This window comes from Mirounga leonina, unplaced genomic scaffold (genome assembly GCF_011800145.1).
Source record: "Mirounga leonina isolate KUSES-001 unplaced genomic scaffold, KU_Mleo_1.0 Mir_115, whole genome shotgun sequence".
Classification (NCBI taxonomy): domain Eukaryota; kingdom Metazoa; phylum Chordata; class Mammalia; order Carnivora; family Phocidae; genus Mirounga; species Mirounga leonina.
In genome coordinates, this window is record NW_023270268.1 from 36420946 (window position 1) to 36442948 (window position 22003).

The following is a 22003-nucleotide window of genomic DNA, read 5'->3' on the forward strand; positions in this document are numbered from 1 at the left end:
GCCTTGTGCTGCTTTGCAGCCTTTCACTAGTAAGCCCCCTAATATTACTATACAGACATTTAGCTAATACAAATATTTAGGTTTAAAAACAAAGAATCATTAAATAAGGGATATAGCCAGATTACTGATGTCTGGTGGACATTTGCTTTAAAATATAATTTGAATGTATTTAGTTTGAGTTTTTCAGTTAGGAAAATGAAGGTCAAGAAAAGAAAAAAAAATTCTTTAGCTTTATTCTCATTTAAGCCAGGACATGTAAGAAAAATCTTTTCCAAGTAAAATATTTAAACAGATCCAACAGTTTCATATTTTTCTTCTCCTTTCCTTTTACCAAGAATCTATATATGAAAAGAAACTCTTATTTAAAAATGTTCCTGATAACCTGTCCAACATTTAAATTTTTATTAATTTAATACTGGCGCATACAAAATTGTTGGTCCCGTACTAGTTTTATACATTTGTATGTAGTATTAAAAACACTTGAGAGAAATGGAGACTATAGAACTATTCCAAAATAGTGAAAGGAGTTACCAAACCAAATTTTTATTCCATTATTCATGTTTTATAAATAGATACAATTTAAGCATCCCTTTGTGAGACATCTGGCTCTTTCTGTGGTGGTGAACAGTGAATTAGGAAATAAAATTTGAGTTAGCTAATTATCTGACATTATAGAAGGGAAAAGAACCTATGAGACCAAATTCTGCTTTGTAAACAATTTAGTAAAATTATTTTGCATTTTAGCTATACCTATATTGACTTTGAAAGCCAAGAAAAGGTTTATGATTGGTTCTGCACTATATGTTAACTTAAAAAACAAATTATTTTTAAGTGCACCACAGCGTTTTTCTTCCTGAAATAAACTTTACTCATATTAAATGTGCTGGTTCTATTCCACCTTTCTAAACACAGTGTGCTTAAAATAGTTAAGATCCTTAGACATTTCTGCATGTAAGTTTTCATTGAATTTAAGGGCCAATTGAATAAGTACAGTTTGATGTAAGTAGTTCTTTGAAGTATGTGTAGTGATCTTAAATGTTCACAAGCAATATATTAAAACCCCGTTTTGTATAGATGAAGCAATTTTCATAAATTCCTGTTATCAAGATTGCATTTCATGTGCTATTTTTCTGTAACAGTAGGAAGCTAGAAAGTAAAAGATAAGCACTAGTCTAGAAACAACTGTTCCAGAGATCTTAATTTACTAACTGGAATGAGCCATCTTAGGAGACCACCCTTCTGCACTGATAGTACATAGTACTTAAGTTTTAAAGTAAACTAGAACTACCTTCTACTCTGAGTTTCTCTCTCCAGTGTCTATAAAAGTGAGAGGGAAGTTCCAATGTGTAACTTTTTGAACCTCTGAGTTTTTGTATGTGTTTAAATGGATGAGAAGTAGATCTGTCCTATTAACCTTAACAGAAACCTTACTTCTGTAATTCCATTATTATAACAGTATTAGTAAGTATATGTTCATATAAAGCATTCATAAAGGCAGACAACAGTCCTTATTGTTATATAGCCAACCTAAGATCAAATAGAGTAAATGCTGACCTTTAGGTAGAATCCACTTTTAATGTAGGGATTTGGACCTCAAGTAGCTATTGTAGAGTTTGCATGCTAAAAAGCCCTAGAACACACCAAATTTCTATATATTTGTCTGTAGAAATGGGTTTCTAAATTTATCTTAGAGTGTAGAGGGCGCCCCAGAGAATATTCTGAATATGTTGGGAGAGGAATTTATATATTACCAGATTTTGCTCTTAAAATAATTTTTTAGTTATGGTCAGAAGTTGAGAATGTAGATTGGAAATAAACTACAAATGTTCATGGTTGTATGTGTTTGTAAAATAAAAGTGTATAGCATACATCAATTAATAGTTTATACATTTTCTTTAATATAGATTTGTATGATTTTTAAAACCTTAAAGTTAATAGTGTATTCTTCATTTTTACCAGAGTTCATTTTAAACATGTTTGTTTAGGTTTTACTGCAATCACAGCGACCAACCCCATTTGGCTTATAAAGACTCGGTTACAGCTTGATGCAAGGTATGTTAATTCATTAAAACAAAATTAAAGTTGGTTCAACTAATTTTTTCCTGTAAATTTATATCTGTGAGATTTCAGTGCCATGTATCTAGCCATGTCTTTCCCCTCTTTTGCTGCTGATTTTGTTTATTTGTTTGGTTTTTGAAACTTGGGTCTACCATCAAAAGCAAAAGTGATACAATAGTTGGCAATATGAGACTTTCTAGGGGAGAAAGTATATTATGTGTTGTGTTTTTAAATAAAAGAAAATGAAAGAAAAAGAATATATATTAGCCTAGCCCAAGCAGTGATAATTTCACTATGTGAATGATTATAATTGGTCTCCCAACAGTTAAACAACCCATATGATCAAGTAGTCTAGATTAAATCTTGAAGGATCATTGCTCAAATTTATTAACCTATATACAGAGAGGCCTGGCATGGGATTTAGCTCTCATATATTCATAGACTTCATCTGTTATCAGTGACCACTTTATGGGAGCAAAAATCATTCATGTGATAAATGTATGTTGAGCAGATATACTGCTCAGTTCTAGAGCTATACCAAGAAACAGTGGGGACCAACTTTAAATGGAATAGTCAGCGATTTTTTTTTTTTTTTTTTTTTGAGCCCATTTTAAGCAGAAGCAGTGGTCAGTGCAAACCTCATAGGTCTTAAGTTTAGGGCCTTCAGCGTGTTTGGGAACCGAGCAAAGTCCTGAAGCAGTACAGCTTAGAGTCTTGCCATCTTAATTCCTGTTGGCCTGTAGAATGGAGGATGGGGAAAAGGAAATACTGCTATAGAGAGACGATCCTATTGCTGTATAATAATAATAATAATACTTTTGAAATTTTTAGCCTTTTGGTCTGGAGTAGACTTGGAACAAATTTTCACTGTTATATTTTAGGGCTTGGGAACTAGTCTATATATCTCATAGACTATAAAACTGATCTAAGAAATCATTAACAATCATGCCTGTTTAAATATGTTTTCCGCATTCTGTCACGTTGAACTATATGCTATTTGGAGACTTGAAACATCTCTAATTCTTGTTTCATCCAGGATAATTGAAATGAAATCTTAAGCGTCGTGAAGCAAAACTCAAAGTTTACTTCTTAAAGCCAAAGATCTGAAAGGTAGTGGTAGTTAAAACAACCCAAAGGTTAGAGAAATGTGAAGATGCCAGTTGATATTATACTATTATAAACTACCAGGGTTATGCTTCAGTATGATGTAGGGTGGATCTGTGGGGGGTCCTGAGAAAAGTATGGCTTAAAACTCTATTATTTTTTCACCTACAATTGTAGCACAAGCCAACACAAGCTCTTAGGCTTGGGGTGATGGGGAATGGGGTGGGGTTGGTGTAGTAGTTTGAAGGTTGGTTTGAGGATGCTAATGTATAACCATGAAATCAAGAACAGGGCTGATGTGTTTGCATATTACCCTTTGGGACTTGTAGCATTTTAACTTCTCATGAGGAAGTCTCTGGCAGAAACTGATTACAATTGGTTTCATGGATCATTCAACAAAGAAAGTATTCATTCAGTGTCATTAGTTGAGGACAATTATTAGTTCAAGACAATAATTAGTTCATAAAACTGGAGGAATTTGTGGGTTATCAGTTGGGTGTCTTAACTGTGTTTTTGTTATGTCAGAAACAGGTTGCATATAATTTATACATAGGTAAATTTTCTATTTCTTTCCCTGTAGGTAGCATTTAAACCCATTTCTTATAGATAAGGGTCTATTGGGAGAATCATAGTGTAAGGTAATATTTTTATAAACTCAAAATTACATACTTGTATAAGAGTAGATACACTGCCTATAAATAGCACTAAGGAAGTTTTACTGGGCACAGTGCTCAGTAATTATTTGGTAACTCTCAGGGTCCTCATTCACTGTTCACCATGATACTGACATGAAAGATAGGCCTGTTTGCCTTCAAAGGATCATTGGAAATTTGACTTAAATTTCCAGTCATTTTTTGGGAAGAGCTGAGTGGGTTTGGAAGAATCCCTCAAATGCACAAGTACTGGATTAAGTATACTCCTTGCTTTGTGATGTACTATCATCATTGGTGTCTCAATCACTCTTTTACGTTACGAACTGCAGAAGAAATCTTCTCAATTTAGAACTGGATTTAATGATTCAATGTAATGTGACAGCTTGTTTTTATCTTGAGCTGCAGTCACAATGTATTTGGACTATTTTGTTTCTTATCCCTACAATACAAACTTCAATGAGTGTATGAAACTGAAGATTTTTAATGTAGTGTATTTTGCATTAGTAAAATAAACTACTTACATGTTACCCATCTAATGTGACAAACTTAGGACAAAAGAATAGGAAGTCTAAAATGAATGTTTTAAAATTCTGGTTTCACTTCTCCATGAGTTAAAGAGGATCATTCTATATTTAGAGTGGCATAGTTCCACTATATTTTACTGACTTTATTTTAAAAACCTATACTACTTTGTAAATAACATTTTTCCTTTTTGCTTTTCAGGAACCGTGGGGAAAAGCGAATGGGCGCTTTTGAATGTATTCGTAAAGTGTATCAGACAGATGGACTTAGAGGATTTTATAGGGGCATGTCTGCGTCATATGCTGGCATATCAGAGACCGTTATCCATTTTGTTATTTATGAAAGTATTAAGCAAAAAATACTGGAATATAAGATTGCTTCTACAATGGAAAATGATGAAGAGTCTGTAAAAGAAGCGTCAGATTTTGTGGGAATGATGCTAGCTGCTGCCACCTCAAAAACTTGTGCCACAACTCTAGCTTATCCACATGGTAAGAGGAGGTGGGCTTCTGGGAGTAAAATTCCATTAATTTAGAAATACTATCCCACATCAGCCAATGGCCCATTTATTACAGCATTTATAATTTTTATTGAATTCTAGTAAAACAATACAGTTCTTAGGAGCTTATAATGGGATTAAATCTGTGTAAGTAACTGTTTTAATAGGTCAGTATATATTACAGTAGCATGATGAAGATTGAGCATGCACTCTGGACCATCACATTTTAGCCCAGAGTCCATCAGATTCCAGCCAGGTGATGTTTGGGCAAATTAAAAAAAAAAAGGTATGAATATAGATGGTGTAATAGATACTTTATATACATTATTGCTAATCTACAAAAAATTCCTGCAAAGTACTTACCTTCTCTATTTAAGTCTAAGTATGCTAGAACATAACCAGAATTTGTCTTCGTTTTCTTCATTTTCTAAGTTGCCAAAGGTCACACATGTTTAGTCAGTGGAGGAGCCCAAATTTGAAATGGAGTCTGTAATCCCAAAGGATTATAAGTTGGCAAATAAGTATATATGAATGATTTATTTCCATCTTTAAGTTTTATAGTGTTAGCCTGTTTCATTAATAGATAACAAAATCACTTAAAAATTTGTGTGCAAGATGCTGAGGGTTTTTTTATAACTTTTGTTTTGCTTAAGTATAGCCTTTGATTTTGTTGTGTTGGGGGTTTGTTTTGCTTTGGATTTTTTTTTTTTTTTAAGATGTTATTTATTTGTCAGAGAGAGAGTGAGCACAAGCAGGGGGAACGGGAGGCAGAGGGAGAGGGAGAAGCAGGCTTCCCGCCGAGCAGGGAGCCCGATGCGGGACTCAATCCCAGGACCCTGGGATCATGACCTGAGCGGAAGGCAGACATTTAACTGACTGAGCCTCAGGGGTCTTTTTTTTTTTTTTTAAGATTTTATTTTTTAAGTAATCTCTACACCCAACATGGGGCTTGAGATCAATAATTGCATGCTACTACGCCAACTGACCCATCCAGGCACCCCCGCTTTGGGTTTTTAATCTAAATGCTTCACTTTTGTTACACTGATTAACATTTACATTCATCCTTGTAAATCTGAGGCCCTGTGATTAAAGCTATATCAAGACAAATGAAACAGGGGTAGGAGGAAATGAGTATTTGCTCTAAAATGTAATTTATGAGTAAGACCAACTCTAACCAAGTTGGACTGTGAACTTACCTCTATTTCCTGAGGGAAGTTTCTAACTTCTTTCTTTAAGAGAAGTCAAAAGAGGACAATATGAGCAACATTGTTTAGGTCCTGGCTACAGTGGGATACCTAGAACTGTACCCTGCTAAGGGTAAGAGACAGCACCTTGTCCCCTCAAGTGAGATGATGTCTTTATACAAAGAGGTAGTTTATAAACAATATTTTGAATGGAATATATAACTGGCATGAGTTTTTAAGATAGGACACAAGAGATTTCAAATATTAACATTTGCAGTGAAAATAGTTCTAGTTCTAGGCCATTTCCCTCAGGCCCAGCAGGAGTAGTGTGTTGGAAAAACAGACTCTTCAGTAGAGAGCGCTGAATTCTTGTCCCAGCCTCTACCCCCAACTGACTAAAACCTCTCAGCAGTCTGATTTCCTCACCTTTCAAAACTAAGAAATAATGGACTAACCATAATCTTTTTATATCTCTTAAGAGCTCTAAAATTTTACGATTTTTGCTTAGTTGCTTCCCAAATGGGGCCTTTTAGCTAACAGCTAGTGTTTTGAACATTTTTAGGCTTATGTACATGAAATTTCATGTTGGTATCTGTGGACCATTGTGAATAGATTATTTATTCTATTTTCTCATTGTGGGGTCCACTTAAGAACTTTTATGTTTATTTCTCACCATATCTTTGTGTATTCATCTTTGATAACCACCTGCATTCCCTTTTCTGTTTCTTCACCTTTTCCTTACCACATGTATTTTCCCTTTTATCTATATCTAGTATACAACTGACACTTTTGTTTTATTCTTTAACCATTCAGGAACCTATGAAATTTTATAATTAGTATTTATTATTAGTGATTTTAGCCAGCTGTCTTAGAAATTTGGTGTTATTGTAATAAGACCAGTTTCAGCAAGTTACACATTAAAAACCACTCCCATATTTATTCTGAGCTTACACTTAAAGACTGGTAAATGGGATGTGCTCAGCATTAGGAGGGAATAAAGATATCACTAATGCTTTTAAAATGACTTTTTCTCCCCCCCAAACAGAAGTTGTAAGAACACGACTACGTGAAGAGGGAACAAAATATAGATCTTTTTTTCAGACACTGTCTTTGGTGGTTCAAGAAGAAGGTTATGGGTCTCTTTACCGTGGTCTAACAACTCATCTGGTGAGACAGATTCCAAACACAGCCATTATGATGGCCACCTACGAATTGGTGGTCTACCTTCTCAATGGATAGCAACTTCAAGCTGCTGTACTATGAAGAAGGAAGACCAAAAGATTACAGTGGACCATGCAGTTTTGAAGCCAGCATGGTGGACAGAAGAAAAAAGTTTGGGAACATGTAACTATGCCTAAGTGGAAGTTTGGTTGTAGGAATTAAGTAATCATAACCACATTACTTGGTCTTTTTCAGTAATGTGAAGGGAAAAAAAAAAACCTAGGCTGCCTCTAAGAAAAAAGCCTTTAGAAGCACTCCTGCCTCCAAATTGCCATTTTCTCTACCATGTCCACAGGACACAGTTGCATTTTGTTGATTTATGGCAGTCAGAGTATAGTGTGTGTTCCATGAGCACTTTTCCAGTCTTCTAAACAAAGCCATCCCTAATTGTATAAATATTATAACTATCCAAAGATAGTATTGACAGTCATAAATGTCTTACCTCTGGCATCTGTGTAATTCCTGTAAAATTGTAAAATAAGAATAAGTGAGATCCTTAGTATTATTTTCCCATTTCCTTGAGAGGATCTGGAATGTTTTAAAATTAATTATTTGGCATTAATAGTCACTAGTTTTGACAACTAATGAAATAATGTCTAAAGATCTTGCGTATTTTTAGCTTTAAAATGTTTTGGTTTCCACTGCTAACAAGTGCTTGATGTTGAGTATAATGTGGACACTTAAATTGTTGATTAACATATCAAGCTGAGTGGTAATAGTTTGGGACAGAAGAAACCATGAAATGTTGATTCTTGGCCATTTGAAAAACTTGAGCACGTCCTCATATCTTCTCTAACTTTACAATACATGAATGAATGGAGTTGTCTTGTCAGTGATTTATGAGTTACAAACTTGAATTATCATCTGTCATACCTAGGTATCATTTTCTTAAAGTGGAAAGAATTCACCACTTCTGAATCTTTTTCTGTTTGCCTTTACATTAGAAATTTGAACCATTGAATTATTTCCAGAGGATCAGTATAGATTGCATTTATTTTGTAGAGAAAATGGTAATTTTCAGCTTTGCCGTAATAGGTTTCTTTTTTTAAGGTGACATTATAAATATCTGGGGCAGTATAAACATAGAAGAGGGGGCCCTCTGCTATCTGATTGAGCAGGTAGTGATCCTAATTGACCACAGTTTGTAAATGAACAAACTGCTTTTGACAAGAAATTTATGCTATCCTGTGATTTCTTGAATGGTAAATCATAGAAAGATTCAAGTTAATTCAGATTAAGTGTGCTAACAGGATATAGCTTTTACATTTTGCTGTTGAGTTCAACTGTACCTTTTAATACTTAAATGTATATATGTATGGCCCTTATGAAGATGTTTGCTGTAATTCTGTTAAGAGACTTTTGCTTATGGAAGTTGCTATACTGGTGTATAAAACATCTACAATTAAACTCCAGTGTGGTACTCATTTCAATATAGATGAACTGTACATTTTGTGCAATGGCTTTATTTTAAGAATGACTCTTTGTGAATGCACTTTGTGGCCTTTTTTTGGAGGAGGGGTGAGAGTAGAGAATTCCATGTTAAGATTGTTTTTTTTTTAAACATTGGTCATGTATTAGGCAGAAACCATGTTCAAAGCATTTTTCTGGGTTTTAGATACGGTGTTTTGGAGATCTTTAATAATATAAATGTTTTATGTATTCTGTGTACACTCTAATGCCCCTAACACAGAAAATTGTAGCACGTCATTGCAAGTTATCTCTGCTGTCACCAGTGAAACACAGTGCCCTCTTAAATTCCTTCACTTTCTTAACTCCTTATAATCAACAGTAACTGGATGTTTTTGAGGTGCTTCGATTGGAATTAAAAAATATTCCAATCTATTTGGAGACCAAAGGCAAATTTAGTTTCATTACCTTTGGGATTATTCGTACCTTTTATGGTGAATTTTAGCTTTGACATTTATTGTGAGAAGCCAAAAAAAAAAAATCTAGGGGTTTCTAACTTAAATCTGTAGAGCAAGTCTCATCTATAGTGTTTGCCTTTTCAGGTGCCACTTACACTGCCTAATACAATGCCATTTGCCTTGCAGAGATTCATGAACATACATTGTGTTGAATGTAGGACAGAGGTTCTCCCTAATGGTAATGATCTCACTACACCACAAATGACTAAGAATGATATGAAAACCAGCAGCTACAGAACATCTTATTATTTAGTGTTAGCAGATTCATAGTAAGTGTCCTTCAAGGATGAACATGTATTCTATTCTTGTTTGTATTTAGCAAATAAAACTTATGTTGACCTTTAGTGCATTATATTCAGCTTTTAAAAGTGAGTATTCTCTTTGTACTGGAAGAAAAGATCTTAGAGTCTTAGATTTTGTTTCTTTGTGCAACAACTGGAAAGGAGCAATGAAGCTTATTTTAATTTTTTTTTCCCAAAGCACAATCTGCCATAGTTTACTTTATGTGTGACAGAGATAATTTAAAAAAGAAAACTATAAAAGTTGTATATAAAGTTTGTCTCTGGAACATTTCTTTGGAGATTTTTTAAATTGATGCACATGTTTAAAAAGAAAAACGCATATTTAAAGGATTTAATTTTTTTTAAACTTTTGTTTTCATCTATTTTCTATCAGATGACTTTTTATTTCTAGTATAGAGATCAGCAGCATTCTTCGGATTTGTCTGTACTTTTATTATAGAATTTTATCAGGAAATTGAATTGAACTTAAAGCAGTAGATACTGAAAGAGTATGCTCATAGAGCAGCAGATAGAACTTTGGTACCTGTGGCTCATAGACATTTCCTAAATTTAAAAGTCCAAATCTGAGAATTACCAACCCTGTGACTGTGGGGTGTAATACTGTGCTTTTGAATCCAGGGAAAAAAAAAAAAAAAAGCTCTATCACCAAAGCTTTGTCTTAATTTTCATTATGTAATTTTGTGGAACCAACTTACTAGATGGGGCTCACAAGTAATTTATTTGTCACTTCAAAACCAGGATAGAATATTGTTAGATTATTTAATCCAGCCTTTTGTCTCCTAAAATCTTAATGCCCATTGTGGAATAGCGTTATTGTATTAGGACCAGGGTGTTAAAAATAATGAGTGTTTTACTCTTTTACTAGAGTATAAACATGTCAGCATTTTTAGATTTGTTTTAAGTCATGAAAAATACTGATTTGAACTTGAAGGATTTAAGTGCTGGAAATCAATCTATCCTTTTATTCTTCTAGCATTGTTCATGCCTGTCTTTTGTTGTTTACATACTCTTCTGCCCAGACTATTAGTACTGTAGGGACCCCTTTGGGGCTGATAAATATAATAGTTGAGCCTGTCTACTGATCATGACTTAAACATTCCTAAGAATAAAGGTATTTCTGAATGATTTAAATTAGAAGGAATTTTAATTATATGAAAATATTTCCTACAATGTGCAAACTTTCTGCCCACTCAAGTCTCTTCTCCATCATGCACTTATATTTCTTGTTAATCTATACACTGCTTTTTATGCTATTCCTTTTAGAAACTGAAAATTCTAGTTTCACTCAGTTTTTATGTTACTAAACATTTGAATGTGTACCCCTCATATGTGAACAGTTAAATTATGATCTATTAGTCACAGCTAAATAATCAAAAGAGTTGATATCTTTTGACCATTGATGTGAGGTTTGCTATTCTCACATTTTGTGTACATGGCTGTAAATTATGTGCATTTATTCTATTTGTTAACTAGCTGAATTTTATTTGAATTGTTAAAATTAAAAACTTTAAATATCCTTATGAAAATATGGGGGTTTTTTCTATAATATATTCTAATATTTTGGTTTGGTGAGAATGTAACCACACTTTCTTAGGATTATGTGAAGAACAAAAGTGCATTGCCATTTTCAAGTTAAGTGTTTAGGCTCCGATCTGCTAGACATAGTGATATCTCTATAGGAAACAAAAGGTCAAGTTCTTTAATTCCCTCCTAGGTCAGTAAGATATTTCTGTTCTGCCATATATTCCACAGGTTTATTGAATTAGGTACCATACTTTCCATGTATCAAAACATCTAATTTGCAAAGAATATCTGAAAATTTTGAGCCTAAAGAGGTTGTAATGATTTTTTTTGACATTTTATTTTATCTTACATCATTAGTTTTTGATGTAGTGTTCAACGATTCATTAGTTGCGTATTACACCCAGTGCTCATCACCACACGTGCCCTCCTTAATACCCATCATGGTTACCCCATCTTCCCACCCCCCGGTTATAATGATTTTTTAACATCATGACTTCATGTTAGTTTTGGTTTTCGCCTTTCAGAAAGTTAAGAATATTAAAAGTTAAAGGGCTAGAAACTTGTTAGAATAACCAAATGAATCCACATACGGTAGGTTGAAACAATTGACACAGATGTAAGTGTTCTCTAGTACCTATCCATTTTACATTTTGTCTTGTTTTTTCACAAGTTGTAGCTACCATCAAACATCACCTAGTTTTGTAGGTGAGGAAACCAGGACCAATTTGTCCTGTCCCTTTTCTCAGACGTTAAACAAAGCTTTTGGACTACTTTCCACTGAAGACTGAAATAGTGGGTGAGGTGAGGACATTGGCAAAATAATCATTGAGGTTGGTATGACAAGCATATTCTACTGCTTACTGTCCCAAGTTTAAATTGGTATATGTGTGTTTATTACTGAGTATTACAAACCGTGATAGAGGGAATTTGTGAGTATGATTTCTTAAGGTTCAAGTATGACATCCACACAACTGATAAACTCAGGCAAGAAAACAAAGTGTAGTTAAATGATTTCCTTTATTTTCCTAATTTTTTTGCATTGCACAAACCAACTGTCTACCGTAATATATATGGAACCAGTTCAGTAATTTAAAGATTTTATTTGACAGAGACACAGCGAGAGAGGGAATACAAGCAGTGGGAGAGGGAGAAGCAGTCCTCCCGCCGAGCAGGGAGCCCGACGCGGGAGCCCGACGTGTGGCTCCATCCCAGGACCTGGAATCATGACCTGAGCCGAAGGCAGCCGCTTAACGACTGAGCCACCCAGGCGCCCCACCAGTTCAGTAATTTAAATAGAGTGCTCTGTTTATACAGTGGTTTCATGTGGTTTTCCAACAGTCTATAGATAGGGTGAATAGACAAGTGGTATTTAGAGGGATATTAGTCACAGTGGGCTTTTTTTGACTTGGTGTTCTGAATCTTCTGTGTTTATTTACTACACTAGATTATTCAGCAGCCTTTGGGATGAACACTGGAATGAGTAACAAAACAAAATACGGTTTAGAGGGAAGATCTATGGGGATTCGCTCAGGGCGAAACATAGTGGGGGATTAATAAGAAATAGAACGAAGTATATGAATTGGAGCAGTAAACTGCTCTTGAAGCTGTTCTATATAGAGCCTTAGGTTACTTCTGAGGTCCAGAGGGAAGCACTGGATTTCCCTCTCCCCCTCACCAAAGCATCTTTGTAACAACAGAGCAAGTCAAACTGAACTAGGTTCAGTGTGTCTTAGGTGAGCCTCAGGGATGTCATGTTCTCTGGAAGTGTTAATGGTGATTGACTCTCTTAGAAAGATCTGGAAAGGTTGGCTGGAGGAAAATAGTATTTAAACCAAACTTTGAAACAAACTTGACAGGCTGATTTGGAGAGGGGCATTCCTTGTTGAAACAAAGATCAAAGTGTTCTAGTAGCCCATCAGGAGAAATAACCAATTTTCTTACATTTTCTCCTGGGACTTTACACAAAAAGTGTTTTGAGGGGTCCCTGGGTGGCTTAGTTGAGTGTCGGACTTGTGGTTTTGGCTTGAGTCATGATCCTCAGGGTCATGGGAATGAGACCCGAGGCAGGCTCCACTCTGGGTGTGGAGCCTGCTTGCGATTCACTCTCTTTTCCTCTCTCTCTCCACCTGCCCCTCCCCATGCTCATGCCTGTGTGTGCTCTCTCAATAAATACTGTTTTTTTTTAAAAAAGTATCTTGACATTTTGAAACTAGTGGTAGACCTAGGATTCTAAGCCTAGCCTCATTCAAAGGAGCTCAACAAAATTGAGTGCTAGACTCCTGTTTTCTGTGTCCCAGTCTCACTTCCAAAGCACCTCGATTCCTTAAGTCTTTCATTGTCAAGGATAAAAGGCCCACTTTCATTCACTATTTCTGAATCTTACCTTTCAAGATTATCCAGTCAGATTGATCTCCATTGTATGAACTTACTCTGAGGTGTTTTAGTGGCCTAGGTTATTTGATCTGAATTTTCCTAAGTTATGTATTGATTGTTTCTTGTTGTCCCCGCCCCCATAAGAGCAACTGGATATCAGTATGAAAAGTGAGCCATTACCTCACCATACTCAAACAAATAATGAGTCTAAACGTAAAAATTAAAAATTGCAAACCTTCTGGGAAAAAAAGGAGTATCTGCAACCTTGAAGTAGGCAGGGATTGAGTCCACAAAAAGCACCAATCATTAAGAAAAAAACCCTCAAAATTAAAAACATTAAAGTAAAAATGCAGCCACAGACTGCAAGAAAATATTTACAATATATCTGACAGGATATGTAATAAAATATACACACAAACAGGCAATGACCTAAACGCTATTTTAAAAACAAGCGTATATAAAGATGCTTAACATGGTTAGTAGTGGGAGAGGGAGAAGCAAGCTCTCTCTGTGGAGCAGGGAGCCCGATGTGGGGCTTGATCCCAGGTTAGTAATACAAATTAGAACCACAAATAAGATAACACAATATAGCCAATATAATGACAAATAGACACAATACCAAGGATGTAGAAACAACTGGGACTCCTACATTTCTGTGGAGAATGTAAAATGGTACAGCTACTTTGGAAAGATGGAGTTTTTAAGAAAGTTTAAAACTATTTCTGTGCTACAACCCAAATTACTACTGGTGGGAAAGGAGGAGTGGGAATTTCCAAGAGAAAATCTCCACAAATGTTCATAGGGAAAATCAATTGTAAGTTCATGCAATGAAATACATAGTAAAAAAGCAAAATAGGAATTATTGAAACATGCAATAATGTAAATGAGTATTAAAGACATGTTAGATGAAAGAGGTCTGGCACAGAATAGTATACACTGTATTCCATTTATATGAAGGTCAAGAAAGGGCAAATGTAGCCAGCTTGATAGAAGTCAAATTAGTGTACCTAGAGTTGGAGAGGAGGAGTTGACTAGCAAGGGGCTTAGTGAAAGTTTCTGGAGTAGTGGGAAAAGTTCAACATGTTGATCTGGGTAGGGTTAAGCAGGTGTGTACATAATGTGAAGATACATTATCTGTAGATATAAGATTTGCTCACTTTAAGCCTGTTTTTTAAAAATCTAATGCAAAGTAAAAAAAATGTTTGAACACTACATAATGAAACCCATGAAGGCTTGGGGTACTGGAATTATCAAAGTATAGTTCATAAAACAGTCATGCTTAGTATGTTTCAAGAAATAAAATGGAGGTTTTAAAAGTAAGTATCCGATTTTGGTATCAAGTAAGCAGGACCTCTGAGCTACTCACCTCCCTGACAACTGGATCTCAGAACGTGCTTTTTGAGGCATAGCTCACAAAAAGTTGAAGGGTTCCCCAAGGACTTCTCCCTTTCCCTCCCCCATGCCAAGCCCAAACCTAAACAATTAGAACTGAATCTGGATTAATCAGGGTGGGGACTGGTGCTGGGGCTTATATCTCCAATAATATCTGGGGTCCAGGCCTGAAGAGCAGGGGTGTCAGCAGACTGAGGTGCTCCCAGGATGGGTGAGGAGTACTCCCCTGGATACCAGTAGAAGCAGAATCAAATCTGGTGGGGGAAAACTCTCCAAGTTGGGCCTACAGACTCCTAGCATTGCTTAATGATTACCAAACACAAGACCTGCCACTGAGTGATTACCGAAACATGAAAAGAACAGATTTACACCATCAAGGACTTAAGAGAGAAAATGCAGAGTAGCTAGTATTTGTAATTACAAAGATGAGCATACAAAATGAAATAAGAAACAGATTTTAATAGTTGGCCATAAAAATGAAAACTGTTGAGGCACCTGGGTGGCTCAGTGGTTAAGCGTCTGCCTTCAGCTCAGGTCATGATCCCAGAGTCCTGGGATTGAGCCCCACATCGGGCTCCCTGCTCCACGGAGAGAGCTTGCTTCTCCCTCTTCCACTCCCCCTGTTTGTGTTCCCCCTCTCTCTGTGTCTCTCTCTGTCAAATAAATAAAATCTTTAAAAAAGAAAAAAAAACTAGAGCAGTAGCTGCAGCTTTGGAAACATGGTGGAGCAAGAGCAAAGAAAAAAGATCCCATTGGTTCCAGAAAATCTGAAAAAGAAGAAGGCTTATCAGGCCCTGAAAGCCACTCAAGCAAAGCAGGCACTTTTGGAGAAGAAAGAGCAGAAGAAAGGAAAAGAGCTCAAGTTTAAGCGACTGGAATGGTTCTTACTTGATTCCTGGCAGCAGCAACGCGACAGGGTGCGCCTCAGATGACTAGAAGGGAGACCTCGTGGCTTGGAAATGCCAGATAAACATGACTTGACCTTTGTTGTATGCATCCAAAAGATTAATGGGGTGAGTTCACTGGTGCAGAGGACCATTGCAAGGCTTCGCCTGAAGATTTTTAGTGGTGTCTTTTTCAGAGTGACCCCCCAGATCATAAAAACACTGCATATAGTGGAACCTTATGTGACCTGGGGACTTCCAAATCTGAAGTCTGTCCGGGAACTCATCTTGAAACGTGGCCAGGACAAGGTCAAGAATAAAACCATCCCTCTGACAGACAACACAGTGATTGAGGAGCACCTGGGGAAGTATGGTGTTATTTGCTTGGAAGACCTCATTCATGAAATTGCCTTTCCGGGGAAAAATTTCCAGGAATCTCTGCGTTCTTATATCCTTTCCATCTCTCAGTGGCCCGTCATGCTACCAAGAATAGAGTGGACTACCTCAAGGAGGTGGGTTTACCTGGCTATCGAGGGGATGCATCAATCAGCTCATTCCGCAGCTGAATTAAACCCAGAATATCTGAAAGCTCAGTGCATTGGTGGCATGTGTTTTGTCTTTTGGAATTGTTTCCAGTATCTTCAAAGAAGATTATTTTCTGTTATATCTTCAGAAACTAGAGGGCGGGTCAAGGAAAAGATGATGATGCTCCTGGCAGGCACTTGTCCTTACAGCCCAGTTCCAGGGAAAAGTTCCAGTGTGTTTTCCACACTGGCTGCCACCACCACCTCTGAAGTCAGCAGAGGACTCCTGCCACGGACGAGGGAGTCCTGCTGTGTCACATCTATCCTGGAGTTTAATGTTGGTGAACAAATACCCAAGCATGAATACAAGATAGCAGTGGACCAAGCTCAGGGACATACTTGAACCTGGGGGTTCCTGGGGCCTTGTTTTGGAAGGAATTTGAAATACAGTTACAAAGAAGAACACAAAAACAGTGCTCAGTTGTCAAAAAAAAAAAAAAGAAAGAAAACTAGGCACTGAAATCAAGAACTCAATGGGTAAATAAAAAATAGACAAAATGTGGGGCGCCTGGGTGGCTCAGTCAGTTAAGTGTCTGCCTTCGGCTCAGGTCATGATCCCAGGGTCCTGGGATTGAGTCCGGCGTCAGGCTCCTTGCTCAAGGGGAGCCTGCTTCTCCCTCTCCCACTCCCCCTGTTTGTGTTCCCTCTCGCTGTCAAAATCTTTAAAAAAAAAAAAAAAAGACTAGATGTAACTGAAGTGATTTAAACTTGAACATCTATCTAAATTATCTACAGGACAGGAAAGGTAAAGAGAAGGACTATGCAAGATCAGTTGGGAGATAATGGAGGATGGAATGAGAATGTCTAATATATTTCATTATATTTAGTAATGAGCAGAATAGAGAAGAGGCAACATTTTAAAAGGTAATTGGAAAATTCCCAGAGTTGATAAACATGAATCCATAGCTCCACAAATCACAATGTATCCTTTAAAAAAAAAAAAAGATTTTATTTATTTATTTGACAGCACAAGTAGGCAGAGTGGCAGGGAGAGGGAGAAGCAGCCCCCAGCCCCGCCCCGAGCAGGGAGCCCGATGCGGGACTCAATCCCAGGACCCTGGGATCATGACCTGAGCCAAAGGCAGATGCTTAACTGACTGAGCCACCCAGGTGCCCAATCACAATGTATACTAATTTGGATTAAGACATTCCTATAAATGTAGTGATATGAAGAACATCAAAGCAAAGTGAAAATTTTTATTTCTGCTACCTAAAATGGGTTAGGTTTTAGGGTTAGTGCTCCTAATGAGTGCAATTAAAATGCTAGGTAAAATATTCTAAAAATCTTAACATCCAAGCGTGAACATAATGAGGAATGAGCAAGCCAAAATCCAAGACATGGTAAGAGCCTAAAAGTTAAGAGAGCACTCCAAGCCACCTAGGACCTAGAAGCAAGTGAGGCAGAAGTAGATGACCAGGTCCCAAAGTTGAGGAGTCTGATAGACCCTTCCCATTAAGTTGGGGCTCCAGTAGTAAATTTGGATTCTTTCGTCCATCTCCCTGGTGCTGAGCAGAACACAGAAGTATAACAGCAGCCCGACCCTGAGACCCAGTACTGACCCCTGAGTGGAATTAAAGCCCAACTTTGCATTGCTAGAGTGGGGAGGGGGCCCCAAAATCACGAATTAAAGTGGTTCCAGACACATAGGATCCCAAATGCATGGTAGAAGCGAAGACCATTCTTTTCTGGAAAAAGCAGTCCTCATCTACAGTCACGGTGCAAACACATGAATAATTTCAAGAACTGTGAACAGCACACGGTTGATAATAAGCACACAAGGAAGCCGCACCACAAGTGACAAGCCTTAAAAACAAAAGCAGCCCACTCCCAAAAAGAAAGGCGATTCTGGAGTTACCAAATATAAATCAAAATGCAAATGAGTATGGTTTTAAAAATATAAGACAGGCTTGAAAATAGGAGAGTGGGACACTAAAAAATGGTTGAGCAGATTTGAAAACCAAATGTAACTTCTAGAAGTGAAAGCTAAAGTTTAAAGCACAGTTGGACAGAGCTGGGCAATGTGGGTTCACGGGAAGCTGGAGCACCATGCTGCCAGGAGGAACAGGCAGACACGGAGGAGATGGTGAGATGCAGACAGGACGCCCCAGAGGCTCAGTGCCTGGCGACTGCTGTCCCAGCGAAGCAGAAAGAGTGAATCAAAGAGGTCATCTCAAGGGATGGAGGCTGGGGATTTTCTAAAACTGATGAAGAACTGATTCCTTGGATTGACAATCCCAAACAGAATACATAAAAAGGAACTCCTATCTACACACAGTATCATGAAACTGGATAACCAAAGGTAGAGCAGATTTGGGGGTAAAAACGCCCAGACTTTTACCTCTGACAGAGCCTTCCAAAGCAAGGTCAGCCAGTCTGACAACTAAATTAGCACGCAAGACAGAAGATAGGGGAACAGTTCCTTCTGATGTGCTGCCAAACCCGACCGACTTTTACACCCAGTAAAAATCCTGCCGGCAGGAGAAGGGAATTCAGAAATTTCAGAAAAATTAAAACAGTTAATGTGCTATCAGCAGGTCATCAAAGGAAATCCTCAAAGGTGTACATCAGGCAGAAGGAATTCGTGGTATCAGATGGAACGCCTGAGATGCAAGAAAAATGCTGAACAAAAAAGCCATAATTCGGTGGGCAAATGGAAAAGGTGGTTAACTGTATAAAAGAGTAATAATGGGGTGTTTAAAAAACAAAACAGGACAAAAATATAGCACATTACAATTTTATGAAAGGAGGGAAGGAGATAAATGGAGTTGAAGTGTTCTATAAACTTTATACTATCCAGGTAGAAGATGAAGATTTTGATTCATTTTATTTTTTTAAGATTTTTTATTTATTTATTTGAGAGAGAGCGAGCGAGAGAGCGAGCAGGAGCAGGGGGAGGGAGAGGGGCAAGCAGAGGGAGAGGGAGAAGCAGACTCCCCACGGAGCAGGGAGCCTGATGTGGGGCTCGATCCCAGGACCCTGGGATCACGACCTGAGCCGAAGGCAGACGCTTAACCGGCTGAGCCGCTCAGGTGCCCTGATTTTGATTCATTTTAAATGTTAAGTATGTGTTGTAAAATGGAGGATAACCAATGAAAGAACAGAAATAGTACCACTTCCATACTAGTAGAAGAGGGAAACGTGAAATTATTCTTTTCAAAAATCAGTTAAAAAGGAGTGCCAGAAAGGAGAGATAAAGAGCATGAAATTACATTTGTTTTAAGTAAACTCTATGCCCGAAGTGGGGCTCAAATTCTTGATGCCAAGATCAAGAGTCACATCCTGATTCAGCCAGGCACCCCAGAAATAAGATGGTTTTAAATCCAAATATCTCAGTCGTTACATTAGTGGAAATGAACAAAGGCTCCAGTTTAAAGATTGTCAGACTGGATTTAAAAACAACAAAAAGCTATTTGTGAGAGACATGCTAAGACATGCTAAACCATAAGGACATGCTAAGTTTGGAAGTAAAAGGATAAGACTTGAAAATACTACCCAAAGGAAACAGGTGTTAATTACATTACTACCAGAGAAAACAGACTTTAAGGCAAGAAAGCATTACCAGAATTCAGGACGTTTGGTCACCGCAGGATCATAAAAGATTTGTTTCACCAAGGATACAATGATTTGAAATTTTCATAAGTCTGATAAAATTTCCTCATCGTGTAGAGCCAGAATTGAAAGAACCACAAGAAGAAACAGACAATAATAGTAGGAGTCTTCAACAAACTTCTCTCAGAAATTGGTAGAAGAAAATAGTAAGCATATAGATTTCAAGGGTATAGTTAACAATCTTGACCCAAAGGAAATGCATAGAACACTGCACTTAACATCTGCAGAATATGCATCACTATTTATAGACATTGAGCCAAGCAATCTCATCAGATTTCAAGTATTGTAATCATAAAGAGGATGTTCTCTGACCACAATGCAATTAAACTGGAAATCAGCAAATAGATCATGGAAGAACTTCTTAAGTTTGGAAATTTAGACACATGCTTCCAAATAACCCACAGGTCTGCTCAACCACATGGACAAAATATTTTGAGCTGAATGATAATATAAATTCTAAATGTCAAAACTGATGAATGCAGCTTAAGCAGTCCTTAGAGAAAATTTAAAATTTTGAGTCCCTATATTCGAAAGGAAAAAATGCTGAAAGTTAATGAGGTAAGCATTTGTATTAGTTAGGGTTGGCTAGGGCACAGTAGAGAGACTCAGATGCATAATGGCTCAACGTAATAGACATTTTATGGCTTGCTCATTTAACGGTCTTAGAGGAATAGGTTGGCTCTGCTCTAACAGTTCTTCAGGGACTCAGCTGACTGAGGCTCTGCTCTTCTCAACATTTGCCTTCCAAGGTGGACATGGGCTGTGATTCTCAGACTTCTGCCTATATCCCAATCACATGGAGGGCTTGTTTTGTTTCTCTGGTGTTGTTCAAAGTAAAAGATAGGGGCGCCTGGGTGGCTCAGTCAGTTAAGCGGCTGCCTTCGGCTCAGGTCATGGTCTCAGGGTTCTGGGATCGAGGCCCAGGTCGGGCTCCCTGCTTAGCAGAGACTCTGTTTCTCCCTCTGCCCCTCCCCTTGCTCATGCTCTCTCTCTCTCTTTCTCTATCAAATAAATCAATAAAATCTTTAAAAATATAAAGTAAAAGATAAATGTTCCCTATCTTAGCTAAACTGTAAGTAGGTGGGAAAATTCCATAATTTGGGGAAATAATTCAGAGAATAGAACTACTAGATGTATTTTCCCCATACCATTAGCAAAGTATTTTCTTCCCCCACCCCCGAGCTTTGAGATATAATTGACATATAATATTGTGTAAGTTTGAGGTGCACAACATGATGATTTGATACACTTACATATTGTGAAGTGATTATCACAAGAAGGTTAACACCTCCATCCCCTCATGTAATTATCATTTTTGTGTGTATGTGGTTAGAGCATTTAAGATCTCTCTTTGCAACTCTCAAATATATAATACAGTGTTGTTAACTATAGTCATCATGCTGTACTTTAGATGCCCGGAACTTGTTCATCTCACAACTGGAAGTTCCTACCCTTTGACTAACATGTCTCTGTTGCATCCGCCCCACACCCACACCCCGCTTCAAGTCCCTGGTAGCTACCATTCTATTCTTTACTTCTGGTTCAGCTTTTTTAGATATGATGAGATCATGCCGTATTTGTCTTTCTCTGTCTGACTTATTTCACTTAGCATGTTGTCACAAAAGGCAGGATTTCTTTCTTCTCTATGACTGAATAATATTCCATTGTGTATATATACCAAACTTCTTAATCTGCTCATCTGCTGTTTTTATGACTTGGTGATTGTGAATAATGCTGCAGGGAACATCAGGGTGCAGATATCCCGTTGAGAAAATGATTTCATTTCTTTTCATATATACCCAGAAGTGGGATTGCTGGATCATATGGTAGTTCTATTTTTAATATTTTGCGGAACCACCATATGTTTTCCATAGTGGCTGCACCAATTTACATTCCTACTAACACACAAGGATTTCCTTTTCTCCACATCCTCACCAACACTTGTTATCACTTATCTTTTTGATGCTGACCATTCTAACAGGTGTGAGGTGATCTCTCATTGTGGTCTTGATTTGCCTTTCCCTGTTATTTAGTGATGCTGAGCATCTTTTCATATGCCTGTCCGCTATTTGTATGCCTTCTTTGGGAAAATGTCTACTCAGTTCATTTGCCCATTTTAATCAGATTATTTGTTTTCTTGTTGTTTGGGGCTTGTATGAGTTCCTTAC

The 22003-nt window shown here is 37.3% G+C and overlaps 1 protein-coding gene and 1 pseudogene across 1 annotated transcript in view; both read left to right on the top strand.

Moving 5' to 3' along the window:
- SLC25A36 (solute carrier family 25 member 36) overlaps positions 1-10994 on the top strand; it is a 38322-nt gene extending 27328 nt beyond the window's left edge. Inside the window, exons 5-7 of the mRNA XM_034995899.1 lie at positions 1986-2052; positions 4539-4828; positions 7066-10994. Coding sequence (XP_034851790.1) covers positions 1986-2052; positions 4539-4828; positions 7066-7259 — 551 coding nt within the window. The 3' untranslated portion in view covers positions 7260-10994. The remainder of the gene's footprint in view (positions 1-1985; positions 2053-4538; positions 4829-7065) is intronic.
- Positions 10995-13133: 2139 nt separating this feature from the next.
- LOC117999960 lies at positions 13134-17142 on the top strand (annotated as a pseudogene).
- The last annotated feature ends 4861 nt before the right edge of the window (positions 17143-22003 follow it).